Source organism: Alligator mississippiensis, chromosome 12, assembly GCF_030867095.1.
Source record: "Alligator mississippiensis isolate rAllMis1 chromosome 12, rAllMis1, whole genome shotgun sequence".
Classification (NCBI taxonomy): Eukaryota; Metazoa; Chordata; order Crocodylia; family Alligatoridae; genus Alligator; species Alligator mississippiensis.
Genome location: NC_081835.1, coordinates 53,091,705 through 53,113,769, shown reverse-complemented (window position 1 = coordinate 53,113,769; position 22,065 = coordinate 53,091,705). Strand labels below are relative to the sequence as shown.

General features: G+C 46.8%; 1 protein-coding gene across 2 annotated transcripts in view; it reads left to right on the top strand.

The window, feature by feature from the left end:
• Positions 1-22,065, top strand: part of WHRN (whirlin) — a 104,435-nt gene that overhangs the window by 9,880 nt on the left and 72,490 nt on the right. For both annotated transcript variants that reach the window (XM_059715556.1, XM_059715557.1), the window contains exon 2: positions 17,504-17,719. In XM_059715556.1, the coding sequence (XP_059571539.1) occupies positions 17,504-17,719 (216 nt within the window). The remainder of the gene's footprint in view (positions 1-17,503; positions 17,720-22,065) is intronic.

Genomic DNA, 22,065 nt, shown 5'->3' with positions numbered 1-22,065 from the left:
CGTTCTGCCCTCATGTATTCCCATGTGGTCCTACACATACCTGAGGAAAAGGTGATGCCTGTCACTACAGCTAGGGCTTAGAAAAGCCTGTCAGAATATATGGCCAGGACTCCATTGCCTTTGACTATCCTCTTCTTGTCCTGTTGTTATTTTTTAAATGCTGGAGAAAGATCCTGAGCTAACAATCTTGAGAACAGACACAGAATAGGCCGCAGTACACTTGCTTCACATGGCCCTGCCACTGCATTTCATCCCAGTTCTTCAGAGCCCTCTAAAACAAAATAGTCCATACATTTTTATCCCTTCTGGGGAGTATTTGACCAGTTGGCACTAAAAGGGTCTTACTCTTCCTCTCCTTTTGCTCACCCCTTTCCCCTACAACAGATGCAGGCAACTTTCTCTGTGCCTCCGATAGTCATTTGTTTATATCTGATCTAACTGGGCCCAGAGGGCTGAAAGGTGAGCATGTTTAGCTCTTCAGATTCATTTTTATTTTCTAATAGGGACATCTCAGGATAGCACAGAAAAAAATGATTGTACAAACCTGTGCAGATTGCTCTGGTGCACAGTGAAAATGCTTCCAGCTGTGTATGAGCCCACACCTACAAAAGCTCTCTCCTTGCCTGCCTAGTAACTATTTCCCATGAAGCCAAGACAAAACAGTGTGGGAGCCCTTCAATTGTCTCTAACCTCAGCTTCAACCTTTGGAGTTTTCAGTTGGAGAGAATTACTCAGGCAAATGTTTGGATTCCTATCCAAAACGCCTCAAGAAACTAAACTGTTCTCTTTAGTCTATTATTGTTAGAAGAAAGGGGGATGGGAGGGTGGCAGCATGGCCTACAGTTAATGCTTCTTGTATCAAGCTGTGATCTGCAGTAGAGCCACTGACCACATAAATTGGAATAGATTGTTCATTTCATTAGCAGCGAAGGTGAGTGAGTGGGCCGCGTCCAATATGAGACATGCATTTTATTCAAGCTGCCAGAAAACTACTGGTGATTAACAGCCATTGATTTATGACATCTGCATTCCTGCTGAGGGAAATTTGAGGGCCCGGGAGAAGTTTTTTAAGAAGCTTTCAGCTTCCTTGGGGAAAGGAAAGACCAAAATAAAATAAGGCGGGGAGAAGAAGAGAAATGGAATCCTTTGATAGTGTTAGGTGCCAGAGTGGGGAGAATACTATTGACATAAATGGATTTGCAGGAAGGATGGAATATGTCAGAGGCATTGATCCTAGCAAATAAAATGCTGTATTGCAAATCCATTTAATATAGCCTAGAGCCATTTAGTAGGCCATGTACTTATATCTATGACTCATAAGGGCTAGAGATTCCTGGGCAAATATGCTATTTCAAAAGCGATCTGTGTGTGTGTATTTTTCTTTTTCAGACACTCTTCCTAAGTCATAAACAATTTAATTATAACTTAATAATTTCCTTTTCAGAGGATCGGTAGCTTTATCAAATCTGTTCTTCTCCTCTATCTTTGACACTTGCTTCACATAATATTACTTCTCAGTGATTAGTATCTATTTCACTGTTATGGTTTTCTGAAAGCTTATTCTCCTGTCTCCAGAGCCGCTCCGTCTGTTTCCTTTAGATTCAATATTTCTTCCCCCACCTGACTCCCCCCACACGCACGCATGTTGACTGATATCAGGAATACACCGCCTTTCATCCAGCAGTCTCAAAATTCTTTACAGCTGGGGGTAATTACAAAAACTCAGTCCCTAATGAAGTGGGGTGAAGCATGGTAGCAGCTGACAGCAGTTTGAGAAAGGAACCCAACTGACAGGGCAGAGGGAATTTGTGGGATACAGAATTGTTTTATTTTTCTGACATGGCCTCAGTGTGTTTAGTGCTTTATAGATATGAAATAAGACCCTGCCTTAAAGAGCTTAGATTCCCTAATCTAGTGTTTGCCTAATACCATCTCTGCCCTGACAAGAGGCAAGAGAATTGTAACATCTTCCAGAAACCTGCATCATAGTTCATTTCACCCACAGAGCTGAGAGATTGATTCTCAACCTGCATCATGCACTCGGGCCTCTCCGGCTGGAAAGGCAGGCCCCCAGATTTTTGCAACGTGGAGTCGTATTGAAAACTCAGAACCACAGGCCTAAATTGGGTCTCAGTTCAGGGGATACAGTTGTTTACCAGTTTCTGCCTTCACTAGCCCTTTTATTACTTTTGGTTTCAGTCTTTCTATATGTTATTGGAAGGAAGAAAGAAAGGCTCTGCCAAAGCTTTGTGATTAAAACCTCAGGGCAAAATTCAGAGTACAGCTCTGTTGAGATCAATGTATTTGCAGTAGCTTATGCTAAGGATGGAATTTGATGCTAAGGGGCCAACATTTCAAAGGATGGAACAATCTTGAGTGGGAAAGAGAAGGTGCTAGGCTGCCAGGGCACGTTAAGGAAGAGTTGGACTAAGAAGTGCTCAGAGCAAGCAGGTTGATGGCACAAGCAAGGAATTGATTTATCCTGGACTTTCCTGCCATTTCTTCCAGGATGGAAAGGGCTGAAGGAACTTGCTGACAGAAAACTGGGCCTTAGGGAGAAGGTTTCCTTTCTTCCTTTGCTCTGGGGTCAGCCATCGAGTTTTCCTTCCTCTCAGACCAACCTCTCGCTGATTCTGTCTTGATCTGTGCCAGCTCCTGATGGTGTAAGTTCAGGTGGAGAGGCCCTGCTATCTTGCTGGAGATCAGACACCGCCTTCCTTCCATTATTGTTCAGGAGTTGCCACCAAAATGCGCATCAGCAGAGTTTTCTCAGAGTGCGCAGCTCAAACTGTCATGACAGCTGCTTGCCAGATACACTTCCCAGTGAGATCCAGGGTGATCAGATGGAAGCCCTCAGCATGTTTGCAAGTGGGAAATAGGACCATATATGCAGGTGCATGCTCAGAGTGACAAATTGCTGTTCAGTGAGGATACAGGACTTGCTGGTTTGCTTTTCACATCCTTTTACATTTGATAAAATGGTTTAATTAAGAATTTTGACAGGTCACAAGGACTGCCCTGCCCTGGCAGGCTGCATGCTATGCACCCTCTTGCCTGTGCAGATACTTACTACAGAGCAATTCTTGCCCCCAGAGAACTTATAAATAAGGATAGGAACCTAATAAGACCTTATTGGAAAATGAGCTTCCCCCTTGCTGCCTTGCTCCCAGCAGTGAGCCTGATTTAACCTGGAGACCAACCCTTATGTTTTCCCTGGAGATGGTCCCTCTCAGCTCAGAGCAGTGGCACTTTGGCATGGGAAGAGATGTCAGGAACACGAGCCCTGCTACTGCCCATATTGTTAGTTAACATATCATCTTGTGGTGCCAAGACCAATCAGTCCTGTGCACTCTTGCCAGCATGGAATTAGCTTTAAAATGAAATTAAAATAAAAGAGAGAGAAGGATGAGATTTCTGCTTGAAGCCATAGCACTAAACAGCTGGGCAAAGACTAGGAAACCACTGGAGTCACTGATGTCAGCCAATGGTCTGAGACCCAGGCAAAGAAAACAAGCACTGAAGCAGGTGGGGGTCACCCAACCATACAGCCAGGCTCCTCTCTGCAACAGCTCAGTTTGGGCTCAGTCTCTGCTGTGGCACAAACCCCTGTGTGACCTTGGGTGAAGCACACCACCTCTCAGTGCCTCAGCTGCGTCCTATGTGAATTGGGGGTATTAACGCTTCTGCTTCCCCTCCCTTTGTCCGTCCTGTCTATTTAGATGGTCAGCTCATTGGGGCAAGAGCTTTCTCTTGTGTCTGTACACTGAGGTCCTGAACCTAACTGAGGTCTCCAGGTGTCATGGTACACCAGTGTATGTAGCCCCTGGGCAGCCCTGCTGAAAGGAATAGGATGGCCAGGGGCAGGCTGCCATGAGGAACAAATGAGCAATCTGTGTTTTGTAATGGAGCTTTCCTAGAGAAGAGAAGAATGTGGCCTGCAGTGTTCAATCCAAGCCTGGGCACCTTGGGCTTGGTTCAGTGATGTCCTGTGGGACCCTGCTGGCATAAAGGAGCTAACCCTGTCCTGCCCCAATTTAGGATTTGTGCTAAGAGTGCCTGGTTGGAGCTTCTTTATGTCCTGGTCTTTCCTAGCTGTCTCAGTGGTCCAGCAGGGTAGGGGGTAGCTAAGCACAATAGGACAGCCTGTTAACCTACCCCAAAGGCTGACTCAACCTAGTGTACAGCCACCTTTGCCCACGTCATCCCTGCATTCCAGGGTTTTTGACTATGCTTTGACCCTGAGGCCAGGCTTTCTCTGGATATCCCTACAGAATCTCACTACACATGTGCTGTAATGAAGTGGCTCTGTTCCTTCAGGTACTGGACTTTCTGAGAGCTTACAGACAGAATCCTGTCACTGTTGCTCTTTCTAGCTCAGTCTATTTGCACTTCCCTTCCTCTGGGTCAGAGGCCCACAACAGTTTCCATTTTGATTGCACCTTTCATTCCAAAGTGTTTCCACACAGCATCAAGGGGACTCTTATGAGTGGCAAGACTAACTTCACACATCACTCGGAAGATGCTCTCCTTGCCCTCCAACAACTAGATCAATGCTGAAGCACCCATACTGTTCCTTTCATCTCACTGGGTTACAACTGGAGGATTTTCATCCTTTATCATTGACTCCCAGGCTTGCCAAAAACTTAAGAGTTAAAACAACCCAGTGCAAAGGTGATACAATTGCAGGCTGCACTTCATTACCTTAGTAGTTGGCTGTAAATTGCACTATTAAATCCAGTGTGCATCCTAGTGCTGTAGCAATAAAAGTTGACAAGCCCAGGGAGATGGTAAATAATTTATGGGAGCTCATTCACTCATTCTGGTAGTTCTGGTACCCTGTTGGAGCTGGCCCTGAATATCCTTTGAAGGTAGCCTTCTCTATTAGTTGGATGCAACCAGCAAAGCACCAGCTGCTGGAATAAGCAAAATCCGAGCTGTTTTACCTCCTCTGTCTATGACAAAAGACAACAGATAATATTGTTCAGTGGATAAGAAAATTACCTGTAAACTTTTCCCCTGATAAGTAAAGGCTATTCCCCTCTTGACACTGAAAGTCATTGAGAGTTCTCTCTTGATGCTGATGGCCATGCACATCCAGCTGGAACCAGAGAGATTAAATGGAGATGGACCAGGGCTTGAGTCACTGAGAGAAATGCATCTCCAGAATGTTAAGAAGAAAGCCCAACTCAAACAGTCTTTCCTGAGTAATAAGATGAGGAATTCAAAAGAGACCACAGGGGGAGAATGCCTGCAGTTGTGTGTATTCCTAGCACATGGGTGGGTGAACTTGAAACTACAAATCTCAAAGTCATTCACAAAAGTGGTTAAGTGTTATCCTCAGTTTTATAGATAGGGAAAGTGATGAACAGAGAAACAGGAAATGGTTGGCCCTTAGAGTATGTATGCAGCAAGTCAATGGCAGAGTTGATAAAAGAGCTATGGGTCTCCTGACTCCCAGTCAAACCAAGCCACACTGGATTGCCTTGCCATGGCTTGTCTACCAAAACAAATGACAATGATGACTGTCCTGCTGGGACTGAAGTAGTATAGCATATGGATGTTCCAGTAAATCTTAATTTTTAAGAGGGTACCAAGTATGATGACTTACCTCATGTAAGGGTATGATCATCCTCATAGTGGCTTGACTCATAGCTTGTCTTTGTTCCTCATTGGTCCATGCCAAACAGGGAGCAGGAAACACTTCAACTCTTTAAAGAATTAGTGCAGTAGCAGCTGCAGACTGCTTATTATTACTATCTGTGAAATAGGGATGGCAACTCCTGGGTTTACTTTATGCTCAATGCTTGGCCTTGATGTCTTGATTCAGCACCTACAGTTATAGAGTTGTCTTTCACCTGATATTTGGCTCTGGCTCTGGAATACACCTGCAACCTTTGGAGATCTTAGGAGCCATTTGCACAGTAAATATTGATACTTATTTTGGACGTGGGATAGCCGGACATTTCAAATAACACAGTCATTGATTTGCCTATGGTCAGTTATCCCTGGGGTTTAGGAGGTCTGGGACTTCTCCTACTGAATCAGATCCTGAGCTATTAAGCAGCTATGTATGCTACTCTGGGACATTTCAATGAAAGACAAAATGAAAAATCACAAAGAAGAACATGTAATACAGGCAGTGGGATTGATGGACCCAGGGCAAATCTGGAAGCACAGTGTGTGATATCTCCCTGGATCTGTGAATCTGCCTTTGATCTTCAGGTCAGTCCTGTGCAGAGAGTTTGGATTCAGGTTGGGAGCATGCTGGTGTGCCATGCTCATTTTGCACAATGCAGAAATACTGTATTCAGGCCAAAGTACGGGGGTGTTCTGTCCCAGGGGAAGGAAAGGCTGTGTCTTGATCACCTTAACTACTTAGGAGATAGAGACAGAGGCAGGATGGACTGGTGATTAGGGCCCTAAGCCAAGACTTGGACCACCTCAGTTCAAGTCACTGCTCCATCACCAGTTTTCTGCATGAGCTTGTGCAGTCACTTGGCCTCCATGGGGATGATAGTACTTTCTTTACCTCTTATAGGTATTATGAGGGTAGATGCATTAAAGATCATGATGAGCTCAGACACTAGAGCAATGGGGGTCCTATAAAAGTAGTTCAGATGGAATACAAGGAGCAGTTTCAAGATCCCCGTCTTCCAACACAATCTTTGGCAGAAGAGAAGAAATGAAGAAGGTAAGAGAAAGCAGATTCTCCTCAGCAAAGGAAAATAGACTGAAAACTGGGTTTGTTTTGGGCTCATCGAAGTGTGGAATTGATTGATAGTTCCATCTGGGTGTACAGCAAAGCTGCTCCCATTCAATTATTCCAGTGCCTCTTAATTTTTTGTCCCTTCATGTCAATATTTTATAAAAGCTTGTTTTAATACGTGGATGTACAAATGCTTTGAAAGTCTGTGCTGGATCTGCCTGCTGTGTTTCATCACAATAGGTACATGGCACTATATTCAAAGGGAAGGATTTTTTTCCCTTTTCATTGCGACTCCATGCCATACCAACTTGTAGCTGAGCCTACAATGGCTGCCAGGGAATACAAAGCTGCTAGGCTCTGTGTGAATATCTGATCTTTGAGAGAAACTGACCCTGTGCTAACTGGTTTGAAACACAGGAAGCTCATCCTGTCCTTTGGGAGGGATCTTTTCTGCTACCTCCATCTACTCTGTTAGCATGTCTCTCATGAGATTTGGATTCAAGTACCAGATCTGCTGTACAATTGCTGTGACTCTAGGCAACTCACTTAAGTCTCTCTCAGTATATCTGCACCACTGAGAAGCAGGGTATATTAGCCTGGGTAGAGTGCTGGATATATACTGCTGCTGATACCGAAGTTAGCTTGAGTACATCTGTACAGCACTGTACTGTTGACATTTCCTCTGAGCCTCACTTGTACATCAGCAGCACAGGGATAATGTTACTTATTTTCTTCTTCTTGTCTTTTGCAATTGTAAGCTTCTTGGGGCAGAGACAGTGTCTTAGAAGTGTTTCTGCAGCATCCAAACCAGTGGGGCCTTGATATTGGTTGGGCCACTTTGGGCAATGCATCTGAATCTTAAAATATGCACTCTAGGAACCTTGTCTCCACCAGCTCTGTTAAAAATACTTCGATTTTGAAATACCCTCATGCTACTCTTTCATTCTTGGATGCTGTTCTTGAGCCAGGAAGTATGCTACAACTAGCTAAAGCAAACACATTTTCTTTCACAGATTAAAAGCCAAGACTCCCAAACTCATTTCCCTTATAAGTTGCATAAGAAGATGGTTTTGTTCCTAGAAATGATGTAACCTTAGGGCCAAACTTATCCTAGGTGCAAGTCAATACACTGCAACAGTAGGTGTTTTAACTCACTAGTGAAGTTGATAGTTTTTTAATAATACACACAGCTTCCTATTGCAGATGGTTATGATGCATTTCCAGACACTATTTATTTGGGAAATAGCCACATAAAGGTTTGCTGAGTTCATATGATCTAATGAGTCAAAAATCAAACGCATTTTTATGAATATGCCTAGCTATGAATTTGCTTTCTCTGGTTCTTATTCATCAAAACACTTAAATACATGATTAATTTTAATTTTAAGCATGTTCTTAAGTTCTTGTTCACCTCCACAGCATTTAAGTACATGCTTAACAACTTTGCTAAATTAAGGTCCCTATAAGATTATGCTTCAGAAAACAGAACTCTTTATTTCCTTTCAGCTATTACATATGTGTTGCTTTGCCCTGTTAAACAGCTTTTTACTTCCACACCAACAGAGGCTACGTTTCAGTGGTGTATGACGTGTTTTATTATGGAGATACTCATATAAATTTGCACATACCCAATTAGTACAGCCCTTTGGTATTGTTCACTGGTTAGATAAACCTAGCATATTGTTTTCCTACTTTTATACACTTCCATGAACATTTTATTCATTACATCATGTAATGGCCTTCAATTTTTAAGAGCTATTATAATAAATGCAATTAAAAAAAAAAAAAGGCAATAAAGGTTGATTTTACAGTAAAGGGTTCTGAATTGCAATATAGGCATCACAAAAATTTCAGACCACTCTTAACTCACCCCTTGATCTGTGTTTTTTAGATGAGTTTCTTTGAAGAATGGTAGGGTATATGGAAGTCCCATGCTGGGGCTGTTGCACAGATTAATGACCTTGTCCACAAGAGCCAAGTGCTACCTTCAGTTGCACCCGTATAACCTTACTGAACTGAATGGAATCAGGAGGGTGGAACAGAAATGCAGCTTGACTGCAGACCAAAGACCCAATGAGTTGTCCAGATTGGATTAGTACAGCCAGCTATAGATACAGGACAGGGGGTGCATCTAGATATGCACTTTACGGCAGAGTTGACTAATTAGCGCTACAGTAAAGCATCACCATTTACACGTGCTCCCATATTAGGGCATGGTGAATTAATTCACTCTGTCATAGGATAGTACTGTTTGAGACATCTTACAGCCAAGTAATTTATGCTGCCACAACATACATGGAGGTGGTGACCAGGGCTGGTTGAGGCATGAGGGTGTTACAGCAGGGGGATTGCCTGCCACATAGCCCCACACTATAGCGCACTCGTGCCCCATCCAGTCATGCCACCACCCAGAGCCCAGGGCTGACCCTTCCCACCCCCTGGCCCTCTGCCAGCCGGGGCTGCTCCACAGCTCAACATGCTGCAGTCCTGGGTGTATATGTAAATGCTGCACTGGGGAGAAATAAACTCCAGCACAAACTGTGCCAGAGTTTATTTCTTCGCCCTAATTGCACATGTAAATGCACCCATATGATGGAAAGGCCACCAGATTATGAGAAGAGTTTTGTTCCTGGTTTGCCTAGTGACTGTGGATAAATTGTTTGTCACCTTGCTTGTCTCTTCTCCCACCTGGTCCGTGTTGTTCCATTCAAGTTAAGCTCTTTGAAGCAGGGCCTGCTTCTGTGGCTGTATTTGTGCAATGCCTGGCACAATGAGGAGGTCATTTGCCTTGAATCCATCTTGCATAGAAGGAACAACAAAGGCTGCCGGAGCTGGGACTCTGAAGCAGATTGATACCACTTAGGAGCCATCCTCTCCAGGCTGCTTGCGGTTACAGACACAGCTCTGGATGCTGGGACTCTAAGTGTGGCTCAGGGTTTAGCCCACATGGATGAGTGTTTGCTGATAAATGTTATTTTTGTTGCTGTAAAGCTTTAGTTTAGTTAACAGGAGCGAATGTTTTCACAACACAATTGCTGGTGGTAGAGGGGGCTGATTAATCTGCTGTCTCTTGCAATTAACTTCCCTGCCTAATGCTGTGGTTTCAAGTAAGTAACCAGTTGTTTGTAAAAGCTGAGACAGGAGGATTTTCTTAACAGAGGGCAAAGTTCCAGCCATCCCTATATTGTGAAGTTAAGGACGAATAGAGCAATTTCATCAGTATTCAAGTGGAAACGGCACTGGGATCCCATTAGATGTGGCTGCTTAGAAGTAGAAAACGCAGTGTCAGGATTACGGGACTGAATTCTTTTCCTTACGTTTTTCTTAATCTTTTCTTTGCTGGAATGAAAACACCCCAGCACCCCAAATAATAGAAGAGAATCACCTGCCTCCACAGATGGGATTTATGCAGGTTGCTCATTGCTTCTAGTTCACTTAACAACTGGATGAGAGGTAGGAAGGATGATTAGTGAGTCTGGCACTGGGGTGAATCTTAAAAGACCTGGGTCAAATTTGTGGTTCAGCCTTTGACATTCTGTTTAGCCATCTTAGGCTAACTTCACAGTTAGTTTGGGCCCTTATCTAGGTGCCAGCTTAGACTTACCTACAGGTCACAAAGAAGTCTCCTGACCTGAATCTGGGGATGCTATAAACCCAGGCTGGCTTAGTTGGTCTAAGGCTAGGGACAGACATTCATAGGTTTCATAGACATTAGGGCTGCGAGGGACCTCATAAGAGCATCAAGTCCAGCCCCTTGTCTAAGGGGCTGGAAGTCAGCTAAGGTCAAAGGATCCCAGCAAGATAAACATCCAAATGTTTCTTGAAAGTGTCCACAGTAGGTGCTTGCACCAACTCTGTAGGGAGTTTGTTCCGGGTCTTGGAGACTCAGACAGTAAAGAGGTTTTTCTTTATGTCCAGCCTAAAACGGTCCTGAGGGAATTTGTGACTTTTGGATCTTGTCGTCTCCTGGGGTGCTCTGGTGAACAGGTGTTCCCCCAGATCCTGATGCACTTACTAACAAAGTGCTCGTCAAGAATGATGGGTGGACAGCGGGGATGGACTGCCACCACGCACCGTCCCGTGCTGCCACCACTCCACATCTGGCCATGCACAACCCCCCCCCCCACTCTGTCTGGCCCCATGCCCCCTCCCACACCTGACACCCACTCAACCATACACACACACCCAGCTACATGCCACACCCACCCAGTCACACACCACACACACATACACGCACAGCCACATGCCACACCCACCCACCCAGCCACATGCCAAAGCCACACACCCACCCACACACCACACAGCCATATGCCACGCCTACCCAGCCACACACCACACACACACCCCAACCCAAATGCCACACGCCACACACACACCCAGCCACGTGGCGCCATGCTGCTGGGGACTCGCACGGCGTGATGCCACTGTCAAAGCAGGGGCAGCGAGGCAGGAAGGAGAGGCAGAGCGGAGGCTGCAGCTGCAGCCACCCCTGCCCCATGCACAGACTGGGGGCCATGTGTCCCCCTGGGCTCCCCTGCACCACCTTTGCAGGAGCCATCAGGCTCCAAGTGTCCCACAGCCCAGCCCAGCCAGGGCTGCATTTACCATGACTGGGGCTTTGGCCGGGCCGGGTCATGGGGCCATCAGAGCCTGATGGCTCATGCAGAGGTGCGGCACCAGGGACCCAAGGGGGCAGTGCAGGCCCCCCTCACCCAGCTCCCCCGTGGTGCATGCAGTGGCAGGAGCCACCCGCTCCTAGCCCTGGGGGAGCCAACGGGCTCCCATGGCCCCATAGCCTGGCCCAGCCTGAGTGCAGCCCATCCTGCACTCGTGTCAGCCCAGTGCAGTCCCAGCCTCCCCCAGCCCCTCTGGCAGCAGTGGCAGTGAGCCACCACAACCCCCCCCCCTTCCTGCCCCCTGTGCTGGCTCCCCACGCAGCACCTGTGGCTGCACCCCCAACCCCCACCCAGCACACCCCACAGCCACAGCTGGCAGTCGCTCCCCACAGTGGGGTGAGGGGGTGGCCACAGGGTGCCGCGTGGAGAGCGGGCATGGGGGTTGCACCCCACCCCATGGCCCCATGCTGCAGCCAGTGGGTGCGGCCCATGTGCCCCCCACTCCAGCTCCCCACGCAGCCACGCACCATGCCCCACCTTGCCCTGTGCATCCTGCAGCCACAGCCAGCGGGCAATCCCCGCACGTCGGGGTGTGGCACATGGCCGCAGGGTGCCACACAGCGTCCAAGTGTGGGGGCGCACCCTGCCTTGCAGCCACGTGCTGCAGCTGGTGGGTGATGCCCACTCCCTGTGGCACCCTGCGGCCACGCACCAGGCCCCACCACATGCCACACCCCCACATGGCTGTGTGTCATGCCCTCTGCAGGGCTGCAAGGCACGCCCCATGCCTCCCCTCTCCCCCCACGTGGCAGAGCACACCCAGGCCCCCACTGCCTCCTCCTTCTCCTTGCCTCATCTGCATGTCTGTCTGTCAATGTGCAGTTGGCTGGGAGCGTTACGGACAGACAGACACACAGCCAGAAGGGCTACAGCTTTTATTATATTAGAATAGGCTGCCACCAAGTCAGGTTGAAGAGTCCCATAGCTCGCAGCCTCTCTTCATAAGGCCTGTTCTCTTTCCCTCTGATCATGCATGTGGCTCTCCTCTGGACTCTTTCAAGCTTCTTCACATCCTTCCTAAATTGTGGAGCCCAGAATTGGACACAGTACTCCAGTTGCAACCTCACCAAGGCCAAGTACAGTGGGAGGATGACTTCCTGGGTCTTGCTTAAGATACATTGGTAAATGCAAGCTAGAGTTTTGTTCGCTTTGCCAGCTGCAGTATCGCTTTGGTGGCTCATATTCATCTTGTGGTCAGTCATGATCCCCAAGTCTCTTTCAGTCGTGGTGCTAGAGAGTATAGCAATGCTGAGCTGATTAGTGTGATGTGGATTTTTATTCCTGAGGTGGAGCACCTTCAAAAACCCAGAGCCTGAATTGATTCAATCTTTGCAGGTTACTCTAACCTGCAAAGCTTGAACCAATTTGGAGGTGGATAGACATTCCCTTTTCTTTCCAGAAATGCAGGCACTTGCCTGCAGTGGCTCAGGCTAGAAGCCGGGGGGTGCTAAAGTAGCCCTCCCTTCCTTCACAGTGCTGAGCTGAGGTGGGGGTGGCCAGGCCCAGGCAGGACACTCTGATTAGCCCAGCAGGGAACCGATAGCAGTGTTTATCACTCCTAACTCAGTGTTTATCTATTAAGAAAACAACAGAGGGAGGTTACCAGCTACCTGTTGATTCTGCCTTTGTCACAGCACAGATGGAGCCAGCATGTGGTCTGCTAGCTAACACACAGATACCTCACAGCAAGGCAGAGTGGAAGGGGTAATTCCTGCTTAGCAGGGAGTGGTGAGGGGGAGGAGGGGGAGCAGCCTGCAAGTCTCTGTGAGAGTTACAGCCAGGGAACAGTGAGCAGGGCTAGCCCTGCTGTGGAGCAGAGAGCTCTGCCCAGCCCAGAGAGGATGCCGGGATGCTGTGGGAGTCTGCTTTAACTTAAACCAGCAAAAGGTTCAAGTCCAGACTTCTGCACTGTTTGCAGCAAGGATACAGACTACATCATTTGAGTGATGTTTTGTGATTTCTTAGTAGGTTCAATAAAAGGTATCATCTCTGAACCAAGAGTTCTAGAGTTCTGTATTTCTTATAGCCTGCTGATGCCTTCCCACAGCTCCCTTCCAAAGATGGACACGTGACTGGGAAATAATCCTAGAGCATCTCAGTACAGATGCACAGACAAATATAAGCAAGTGCAGGGATGGGGAAGAAACCACAGGGTGGAGAATGCTTTGATGTGGGCACCCTCACTGACCCCCAGTGGACCCCGCTATTTGAATATGTGCTCAGGAAGCTTGGAGATTCGCTAGGATCCTCTTCTTTTTTCTGGGGATGTTACTGTTCTGCAGCTGGTTCATGGCGGTTTTGCATGAGGACTAGAAATTTGACAGAGCCTGGCCCTGGGGAGTTCCTTTGACATTGGGACAATCTCTGTGGAAACAGCATAGCTACACACTAGTTCTTGTGAGGGTAAATAGTCAACAGGGGACATGTAGGAGCTGTTCCTGGGAAATACAGGCATGGCCTGCAAAGTCCTTTACTCTGGCTTTTCATGAGAGCTGCAACAGCTTCTTGTGACCATCAACAGGCCTGGTGTAAGCTGGAGCTGCCTGAGCCCCTGAATCCAGGAAGAAACCTCAGACTCTGCATTGGGCTCAGCTTGGTTACAGTGATGAATGGCCCATGGGACACCAGAGCAGCTATGCTTCCTCCCTCTGGGAGAGTCATTCAATTGGCAGAGGTGCAGCAGGGGAGCCGTCTGCGGCAACACGGTGGCAGACACAGTCTGCCTCCGCTCGCCTCGCTCATCCCAATTGCTGCTTCCATCCTCCCTGCAGAGCGCCTTGGCCCAGTCTGCTGCCTCAGTGCCTGGCCAGAGAGTTCACTTTCCAAGTTTCCCTGAGTCTCTGCTGCTGCCTTTATAAATAAAATATCTCCCTGTTAATTGAGATTCCTTATCCCCAGCGGTACAGTCAGGGGAACTGCAGGGGGATGGTAGAAGTTCCTTGTAAATCTCTGGCCTCTCATCATCTCAAACTTTTTATTGCACTTTCCCAGAATGGATCTCCTGTTGCTCCTGCTCTTTCAGGGACTGACATTTAACTGCAAAATGAAGGGAGCAGCTCCTGCTTTCTCACATTCTCCTGCCAGCAATAGCTGTCTGCCACCTCCCCTCCTCCCTACTCTTTCAAAGGGCTGCATTTTTTTTCTCCCCGGGATACATTGCAAACTTATGTTTGAGGCTTGTGATAGACCAAATCAGGCGTGGTCATGTTAAGAACTGGGCAAGGGACTGCCAGTGACTGAGAAATCTCTCCTGGGCAGTTCCTGTTTCTCTTTAGCCTCACTGGCCCCAAGCACTACTGGCTGCAAAAGGTGAATAAGGGGTTAATTTCAGTTCATCTGCCCCCTTCCATTGCACAGGTGCTCAGAGAAAGGCCAAGAGGAGAATTAATCTCTGCATTAGTACAAGCTGTTGTCTTGGTGCTAATCCTGGGGTTGCTGAGAATCAGCATAGCCCTCAGTGTTACTGGAGCAGGAGTGAAGCAGGCTAGCTGGATATGTCCCAACATACCCATGTCTGTGGAAATCTCCAAGCTAGCAGAAGTCCTAGAAGTATTAGTGCATCCCTGTGCATGGATCACCTGCTCCCAGCAGGGTCAATTAGCCCCAGCTGAGCTCTGTGTTCCAGGCTACTGTGCTTCAACTGCTCCCAGCACCTGAACTACCTCTTCTAGAGCTAACTTGGGTATCTCCGCCATGTAGGGACTGCTTAGGAGGCAGGTGTGGGAGAAGATTCAAGGGAAGGACAAGCTGCATAGTCAGAGAAAATTGACATGGACTGAACTTCAAGCAAGGGAATCCTCTGTTTATGAATAACAGCACCTAGAAACCTACACCAAGCCAGAGTGAGCACAAACATGGTAGGGTGTGGATGGACAGAGGATGTTCTTGTCTTAAAGACCTTGTGCTGTAATGGAGAAGATGGAAGGGGGGTGGGAGCAGGAACAGAGCAGGTAAAGTGACTTGTCCTACATCACAAAGCAAGTCATATTGGAGTTGTGAACAGAAACCAGGTCTTCTGATGCACAATCTGGTCTCATCCATTATTTTGGATTGTCTGTACTTTCTGCCAGGCTTTTATTCCTTTGTTTTGGTTCACTTTGTTGGGCTGTGCTTAAACAAGACAGTATTTAGATTGGGATTCTGCTGACTGCCCTTGCCAAAATGAATTGCATTCTTTAGAAATGAAAGAGGTTTTTCCAGAAATTGCTTTAAACCTCAGCAGAATTCAGTAGAGAATGGGATCCTTTCTATAGATTATTTTGTTCCATCCTATGGACTTCGGTAGCAGGGCTGTAATCTTCTATTCAATTTATAAGGTGTGAAAAACAACTCTCAACATGAACATTTTCATTTTTATTCTATCATATGAGATTTTACGCTCTTATTCATCAGTGTTTCAGTATTATAGAGTTATTCCATACTGTCACATATTGAGTCTTTGCATGTCATAATAGCTCCCCATCACATATTGGGGCTTGGAAGTTTAACCGTCTTCTTACTAGATAGTGAAGAGGGGAAATGACACTTTAAAAGCATAGCAGGAGTTAGCAGCTGCCTGAGACAGAAGGAGCCCCAATATGAATTTTGGATAGTCTTAAGTAGCTAGAATGATGGAAGCTAGTTTCCTTGCTTAAGATGTTCACTCACACTGAACAGGCCAGTTAGTTAATGACCTATATTCATTTGCTAATGCTTCTATGATCATGTATAAGTACTGGGAATTATTTCTGATTGTATTAGCCTCTGAGTAGGGCAGCCTTGGGTTTCCTTGAGTTTCACTCTGGGAAAGCTCATGCTTTCTGGTGGAAATGAGCATATGTATTCACAGTTAGATGCCTCAGCTGCCTCGATGACCTGTTATTATGGCAGTGGCCCATTGATTGCTTTTTATGGGTCTTGTAAGCTTTCAGAGTGCATGACAACCTTGTGGGATAGGGTAATTTAAATTTGTACCCAATGTGCATGTTGAGGGAAGTGAATCATGGAATTGGAGTGCTGGGTGTATAGTTTCCTTCCTGTAACTTGCACAGGGCTCTGTGAACAAGGGGACGATAGAAACTAGTTGTCAGACCAGATCAGAGCCAGGTTACATCTTGTCCAGAATCCTGTCTCCAAAAGCAGCCAGCACCAGCTATTCTCTTTCTGCCTCTCCCTTCTAAATCCCCTTTGGCATGGCACTGCAACTGGCTTTCATAAAAGACCTCGAAGGAGCAGGCCTTCAAGGCACATGTATGTTAAAAAGTCAAAGCATCCACCATCTAATTGCAAATGCTGAAGTTCACTGTTACTGAGGCCTGAAATGTGAGCAGCTGTTAGAGCTCTCCCTGGGGACAGCTCCCATAATGTTAATTAATTTAATTTTACTATACATCATACGTGAGCCCTTTGCTATACAAGGTGAAGAGGCAGAGGGGCAACCAGCAAACAGGCACATCTGTATCTCAAGGTCTCCTTGATATGGGCTGGATTTTTTGGGGAAGAAAGAATAATTGTTGTATTTGCTAATTGTGCTGGGGAAACTTAAGGTAATGAATGACACTGGAAGCTAAACTGCTATGGGCTTAATCCAAAGGGGCCTGAAATCAATGGGAATCTTTCCAATGACTCCAGTAAGCCTTGGATCAAGCCATGGGTAAAGGCAAGACCAGTTTACTAAACACAAGTTCCTCTTAATGGTCTAACCTTGTCCTTATCTGACCCCTTCTCCTGAGCAGGAGGGAGAGTGAAATCTCCAGTTCAGTTCCCAGCTCTGCATTGACCTCCTGTGGGGTCTAATTCAATCATTTCGGGCAGGCTTCACAAACGGACTTTGAGGTTTTGATGTTGAGTGCTGTACCACCTAACATTTTGGTCCCTGGCCTCCAGAGTGGAGTCCATGGACCTTGTTTTGGTGCTCAGGCTCCTGCTGCAATGCCAGAAGAGAGATTTAGTGTCTGTTCAGCAGAAAGAGCGATCCCTCTGTCCCTCTCCCGGCTGCATATTTGAAAGCACTTGCAGCTCTTCCATTGAACACTTCCATGGCAATGCAAAGCCTTGTCATCACTGGCCCATCTGCACTACTACTTACTGTTTCCCTTTTGCTCTGGAGTTAATTTCCTTTATCTCCTGGTCTGCTTTGCAGGCGCTGAAAGGCTGCAAGAAGTTGAACCTCTCTGTACATTCAGTTGGGCGAATCCCAGGGGGCTATGTCACCAATCACATCTATTCCTGGGTGGATCCCCAGGGCCGGAGTGTGTCCCCACCCACAGGCCTGCCACAGCACCAGAGCAGCTCTCTGCGGAAGGACAGCGAGAAGAGGAGCCACCTGCAGCTCCTGCAAGAGGGGGATGAGAAAAAGGTGAGTGAGAGGAGATATCCCTAGCCCTGGTGGCTCATCTCTTGGTCCCCATCTCCATGTAAGTGCAAGCCCCTCCTGTCTATTGGTGTTTTATCCCACCTTCCATTGATTCTTACTAGCCCTGTGCCTGGCTCTTTGCCTCACTAGTTTCTTCAGGCCAGGGGAAATTCATTAGTTCCCATCCAAGATCCCTGGACCTTGGAGAAGTAATTGGGGGAAAACGCAGAAGTGTCTAGGAATAAGCCAAACTTGAGGTTATGCTCCAGTAAATTTAACCATGAAGGCAAATCCTGAGAAGGAGGCAGGTTTTGGGTACTAATCCTGTGTGTATTTGCCAAGAGCAATATAGAATGCAGTGCATTTACAACACCCATTCTTTTCCTCTTCTGCAACGTCCTATTTCTTTTCCTCCTCACCAAATCAAGCATCCTTTTTCCTCTTTGCACCTGTACTTTCCTTCTCTGCCCAAATATCTTGGATCAGTGGTGGGAGGTGGTCAGACACCAGAAAAAGAAAAAAGTGTATTGGCTAAGACTGGAAACAATGCTTTGTAACTCCAAACACCTCAGAGAAATACCTCAAAGCATTTTATAAATACTGCCCCACAGAGTTTGTATGAGGTGTATATTTCTGTTTTAGTTAGTGTGTAAGGTGCACATCTACCCTGCCATCTCTTAGGTAAGGCATCCATCACGCAGATGGAAACACAAAGGTAGGCATGGCTTGTGTGAGAATGTAGAGCAAGATTTAAGAGTCCATTTTAAGTCCCATTGGGTTGGGTAGGCCCTTAACAAAGCTGGAAACCTAGACCAAAAATATTTATTCTCCAGCTGCTCTAGTCACTAGACTGTATTCTTTTGAAATGGGAGACATTATAAGGGGAACCGATGGTAGCTGTGCTTGGCTGAATTGCCTGGTCCAAAGCAGGTCATACATTTCCCTTCTTTTCTCCTCCTGGTGACCTGAAGACGCAGAAGATGTAGTTGGAAAAATGTTGTTGTCTTCAGTCCACAAAATCCGAAGTGTTTAGGCTCTGCAGTGATGAGGAACACAAGTAGAAGGGGAGAGAAGGATGGCAGGAAAGAGGAGTAGATCTTTCTGGCATTACATGAGGGGCCCATTTGCTCAATGGAAACAAGAAGAGGATATGTCCACCTTGAAAATATAATCATTTGTGGGAGTAACTTGTGGAGTCCCATCAACTTCCTGAAGGGATGTAGTTGTTTAGTGCCTCTAACCCATTGTACTGAGATGTGTCTGATTATTTTAACTGCTCCCAGATCCTTGATTGCTCACCTAAGCGGCCATATATGGCTTTAGAAGCCTAGAGAGGGATCAGTGAGCTGGTGCTTGTCCTGCTGGTCAGGTAGGGAAATATATTAAGGCCAAGATGTTTTGTTTTGTTGATGAAATATTCATTGTGGCCACAGGGGAGAAGAGGACGTTCTTTTCATTTCAGGAGAAGAAAAAAGTAGCTGCCACCAGGAGAAATTGATTTTGTTGTCTCCCTCCTCCCTGCTTTGTGTCACCTTGATGTCGATACATGGGACCTGGCATGGGCTCTTTGAAGCTGGGGGTAGGGAGCATTTCTCTTGCATCTTGTTCTTGTTTTCCCTCTGGTTTCTCCTTCTTCCATCAGTATTGATGTGAAATGGTTAATATTTCCGAGCCATCTGCACCCACATTCAGATACGACTCTGCCTGGTTGGCCTCAGGCAACCTCTTTTCAGGCTATAGAGCGGAAGTGTGACTCCAGTTTGTGTTCCTATCCCTGGGCCAGCTGCAAACTGGATAGTTTGTCTACTGGGTACTGGAGCTACAGCAGTAGCTCCCTCCCTCCCCCCCAAACCTCCCACTCTACTTCCAAGCTCATTTGAATACCACTGCAGCTACACAGTCACCAGTACCTTAGCAAGCAACTAGTATTTAGCTGAAGGAAAAGGTTTGTCATTTGCCATCTTGGGGTGACATTTTTGAGAGGCCAAGTCCTGCTATTTTTTTTCCATGGACACAGTTCCCATTGGCTTCAACAGGAGTTTTCTCCTTCTGCATATGGGGTCTGGGTTGGACACTGTCTCCTACTTCCTACCTATCTCTGTCTTCCCTCTAGCTAAGGGGTGGCCAGCCCATGCCTCTGGAGCCACATGTGGCTCTTCAGAAATGAATATGCATCTCCTTGAATCTTTGCACAAGCACACAGTGACCACTTTCCATAGCCATAACATCACATCATGTGACGCAACTGCTCGCAGTGAGCACATTACTCGGTTTGGACTAGAAAGCTGTGAGTTGGCCACCCCTGCTCTAGCTTCCTAAAGTTGAGCTACTCCCTATCACTAGAGCAGCTCTCCTGAACGATGGGGAACATAACAGTTCCTGGTAGAAGGGGTTCTTCGTTCTTTTCTCATTTTAATCCCAAATTTTGAGCCTGCTGTGGAGAGTCCTGCAATAGCTTCTGTTTTTAAGGCTTCTGTCCACCAGGAGGGCATGAAATAGATTTGCACAGTGGTAGTTGCAGCATCTCTTAATAACAAGTAATATGGGGATCTATGATCCCTTTACAGCAATGCTGCTTGGAGACAGTGAGGTGTCCTACAGCAGCTGACCATGAGGATGTAGCTATACGGCAGTGTTGCTATAGGGCTATGTCTTTCTGTGTCATTGTTTCACACCGAGATGAATTCTCTTAGACCTACCAGCACTCTGGGATTGCTTGCTTACAAAGAAAGGATGCTGGGGTTCTCTCCTCTTATGTCCTTTGCTGTGGGAAACTGTGGTATGGTAGGTTAATCTACTACTATTTAAACACCAGAAGAAGCTGGAACTTCTTCCTTATCTAATAGCCAGTGAGGGCACTCTTTCCTTGCCCTCAAGCAGCAGATGTGCATACTTGTAATGGCACTGACCCAGGGTTCAGCTCCCACTGTTGGCCCTAGAAAGGTGTGTTGCTCTTACAGAAAATACTTCTTTTTTTTTTTTTTTCAATATTGGTCAAGAATGTGATGCTTGTAAGGGCAAAGTGCCTCCAGCAGCCCTGGCATCATGTGAATTGACACTCTACAAGCACAGTTTTGTCACTGCCTGTCAGTCCTGACATGAAACATTCTCTGCTATTCTAGTCTTGTCCTCACCTGACCCTCCCCACACATCTTGCAGCACTCCTCACTCTTAACAGGTGGATAATGGTTTCTTCTGTTTCAATCTGGAGATCCCCACGAGGCTCTGCTAATAGGCCCCACCTCCCTCTGCTATTCCCCTAACACAGTGTTGCCCAACCTTTTTTGCCCTGTGAGCAGAATGAGCAGTGACCTGTCTGTCTGCGGGCTGGATTAGACTGGTGGGTCTGATGCAGTGCATGGGGCAGTCACAGTGGGGACCTGATCTGGCTGTGTGGGGGCAGGGGTGTGACCTGGCCCCAATCCAGCCATGCGGGACTTAGAAATTTGGCAGTGGGGGAAGGGTAACAGTATTAATTGCCATTGCTACCCCACCACCAAATTTCTCAACCCATGGAGCCCCACAAACTGGATTCCATGGCTCCACAGGCCAGCTTTGGCTCGTAGACCAGGGGTTGAGCACACCTGCCCTAACATAAGGCTTCCTATGGGCCTTCAAACCTGTTGTATAGCTCCCCTTATTCCAGCCCTCAGTACTTGCACATAGCTATGCTAATGTGCTTCAGTCTTGGCTTTCAGCAGCTCCTGTTTGCCCAGTGAGATCATGGGAAATGAGCATTACTGGTAAGTGTTCTCCTTCATCCTAGCCTACTTGCTTTGTGGGTCAAAAGTGCTTCCAGTGATGCTTCCGTGCACAGATAGGCCTGTTGTCACCTCAAAGAAAGCTGCCACCTTGTCCTATTCTACATCTCTGCTGATAAAGGGGCCATGCCCCCAATTGCTAAGGTACCTTTGTCCTTTTTTCTTCCATCATACCCCTAATTTTCAAGTCCTGCTTCAGAAGCCAACTATTTAAATGTAATGCTTGCTAGCATCAATATGCAGGGGATGGTGCCTATATTATGCTGTCCCCTGATTAAGGCTCTTGAAGCCTCATCAATATGTAGAGCAGAAGAAAGCTATTGGATGCTGCAACCTTTTCCTATCCAAGGCTGCCCAACTGGCTTGTTTACACAGAGGTGACTTGCTCTGGCAGCTAACAGCCCAGCACCATATAGTAATGATCAAAAGCCACAGACAGGAGTGAAGAGCAGCTTGACATGACAAGAGACTTTTGGAAGGGCTTTTTGGTATGAATGCAAAATGTCATTTGCATGAGAGCATGCTTTAGGGGGATGAATTAAGTCTTTTTTACCATGGCTTATCATGCATCATAGAGCACAAAAGTCA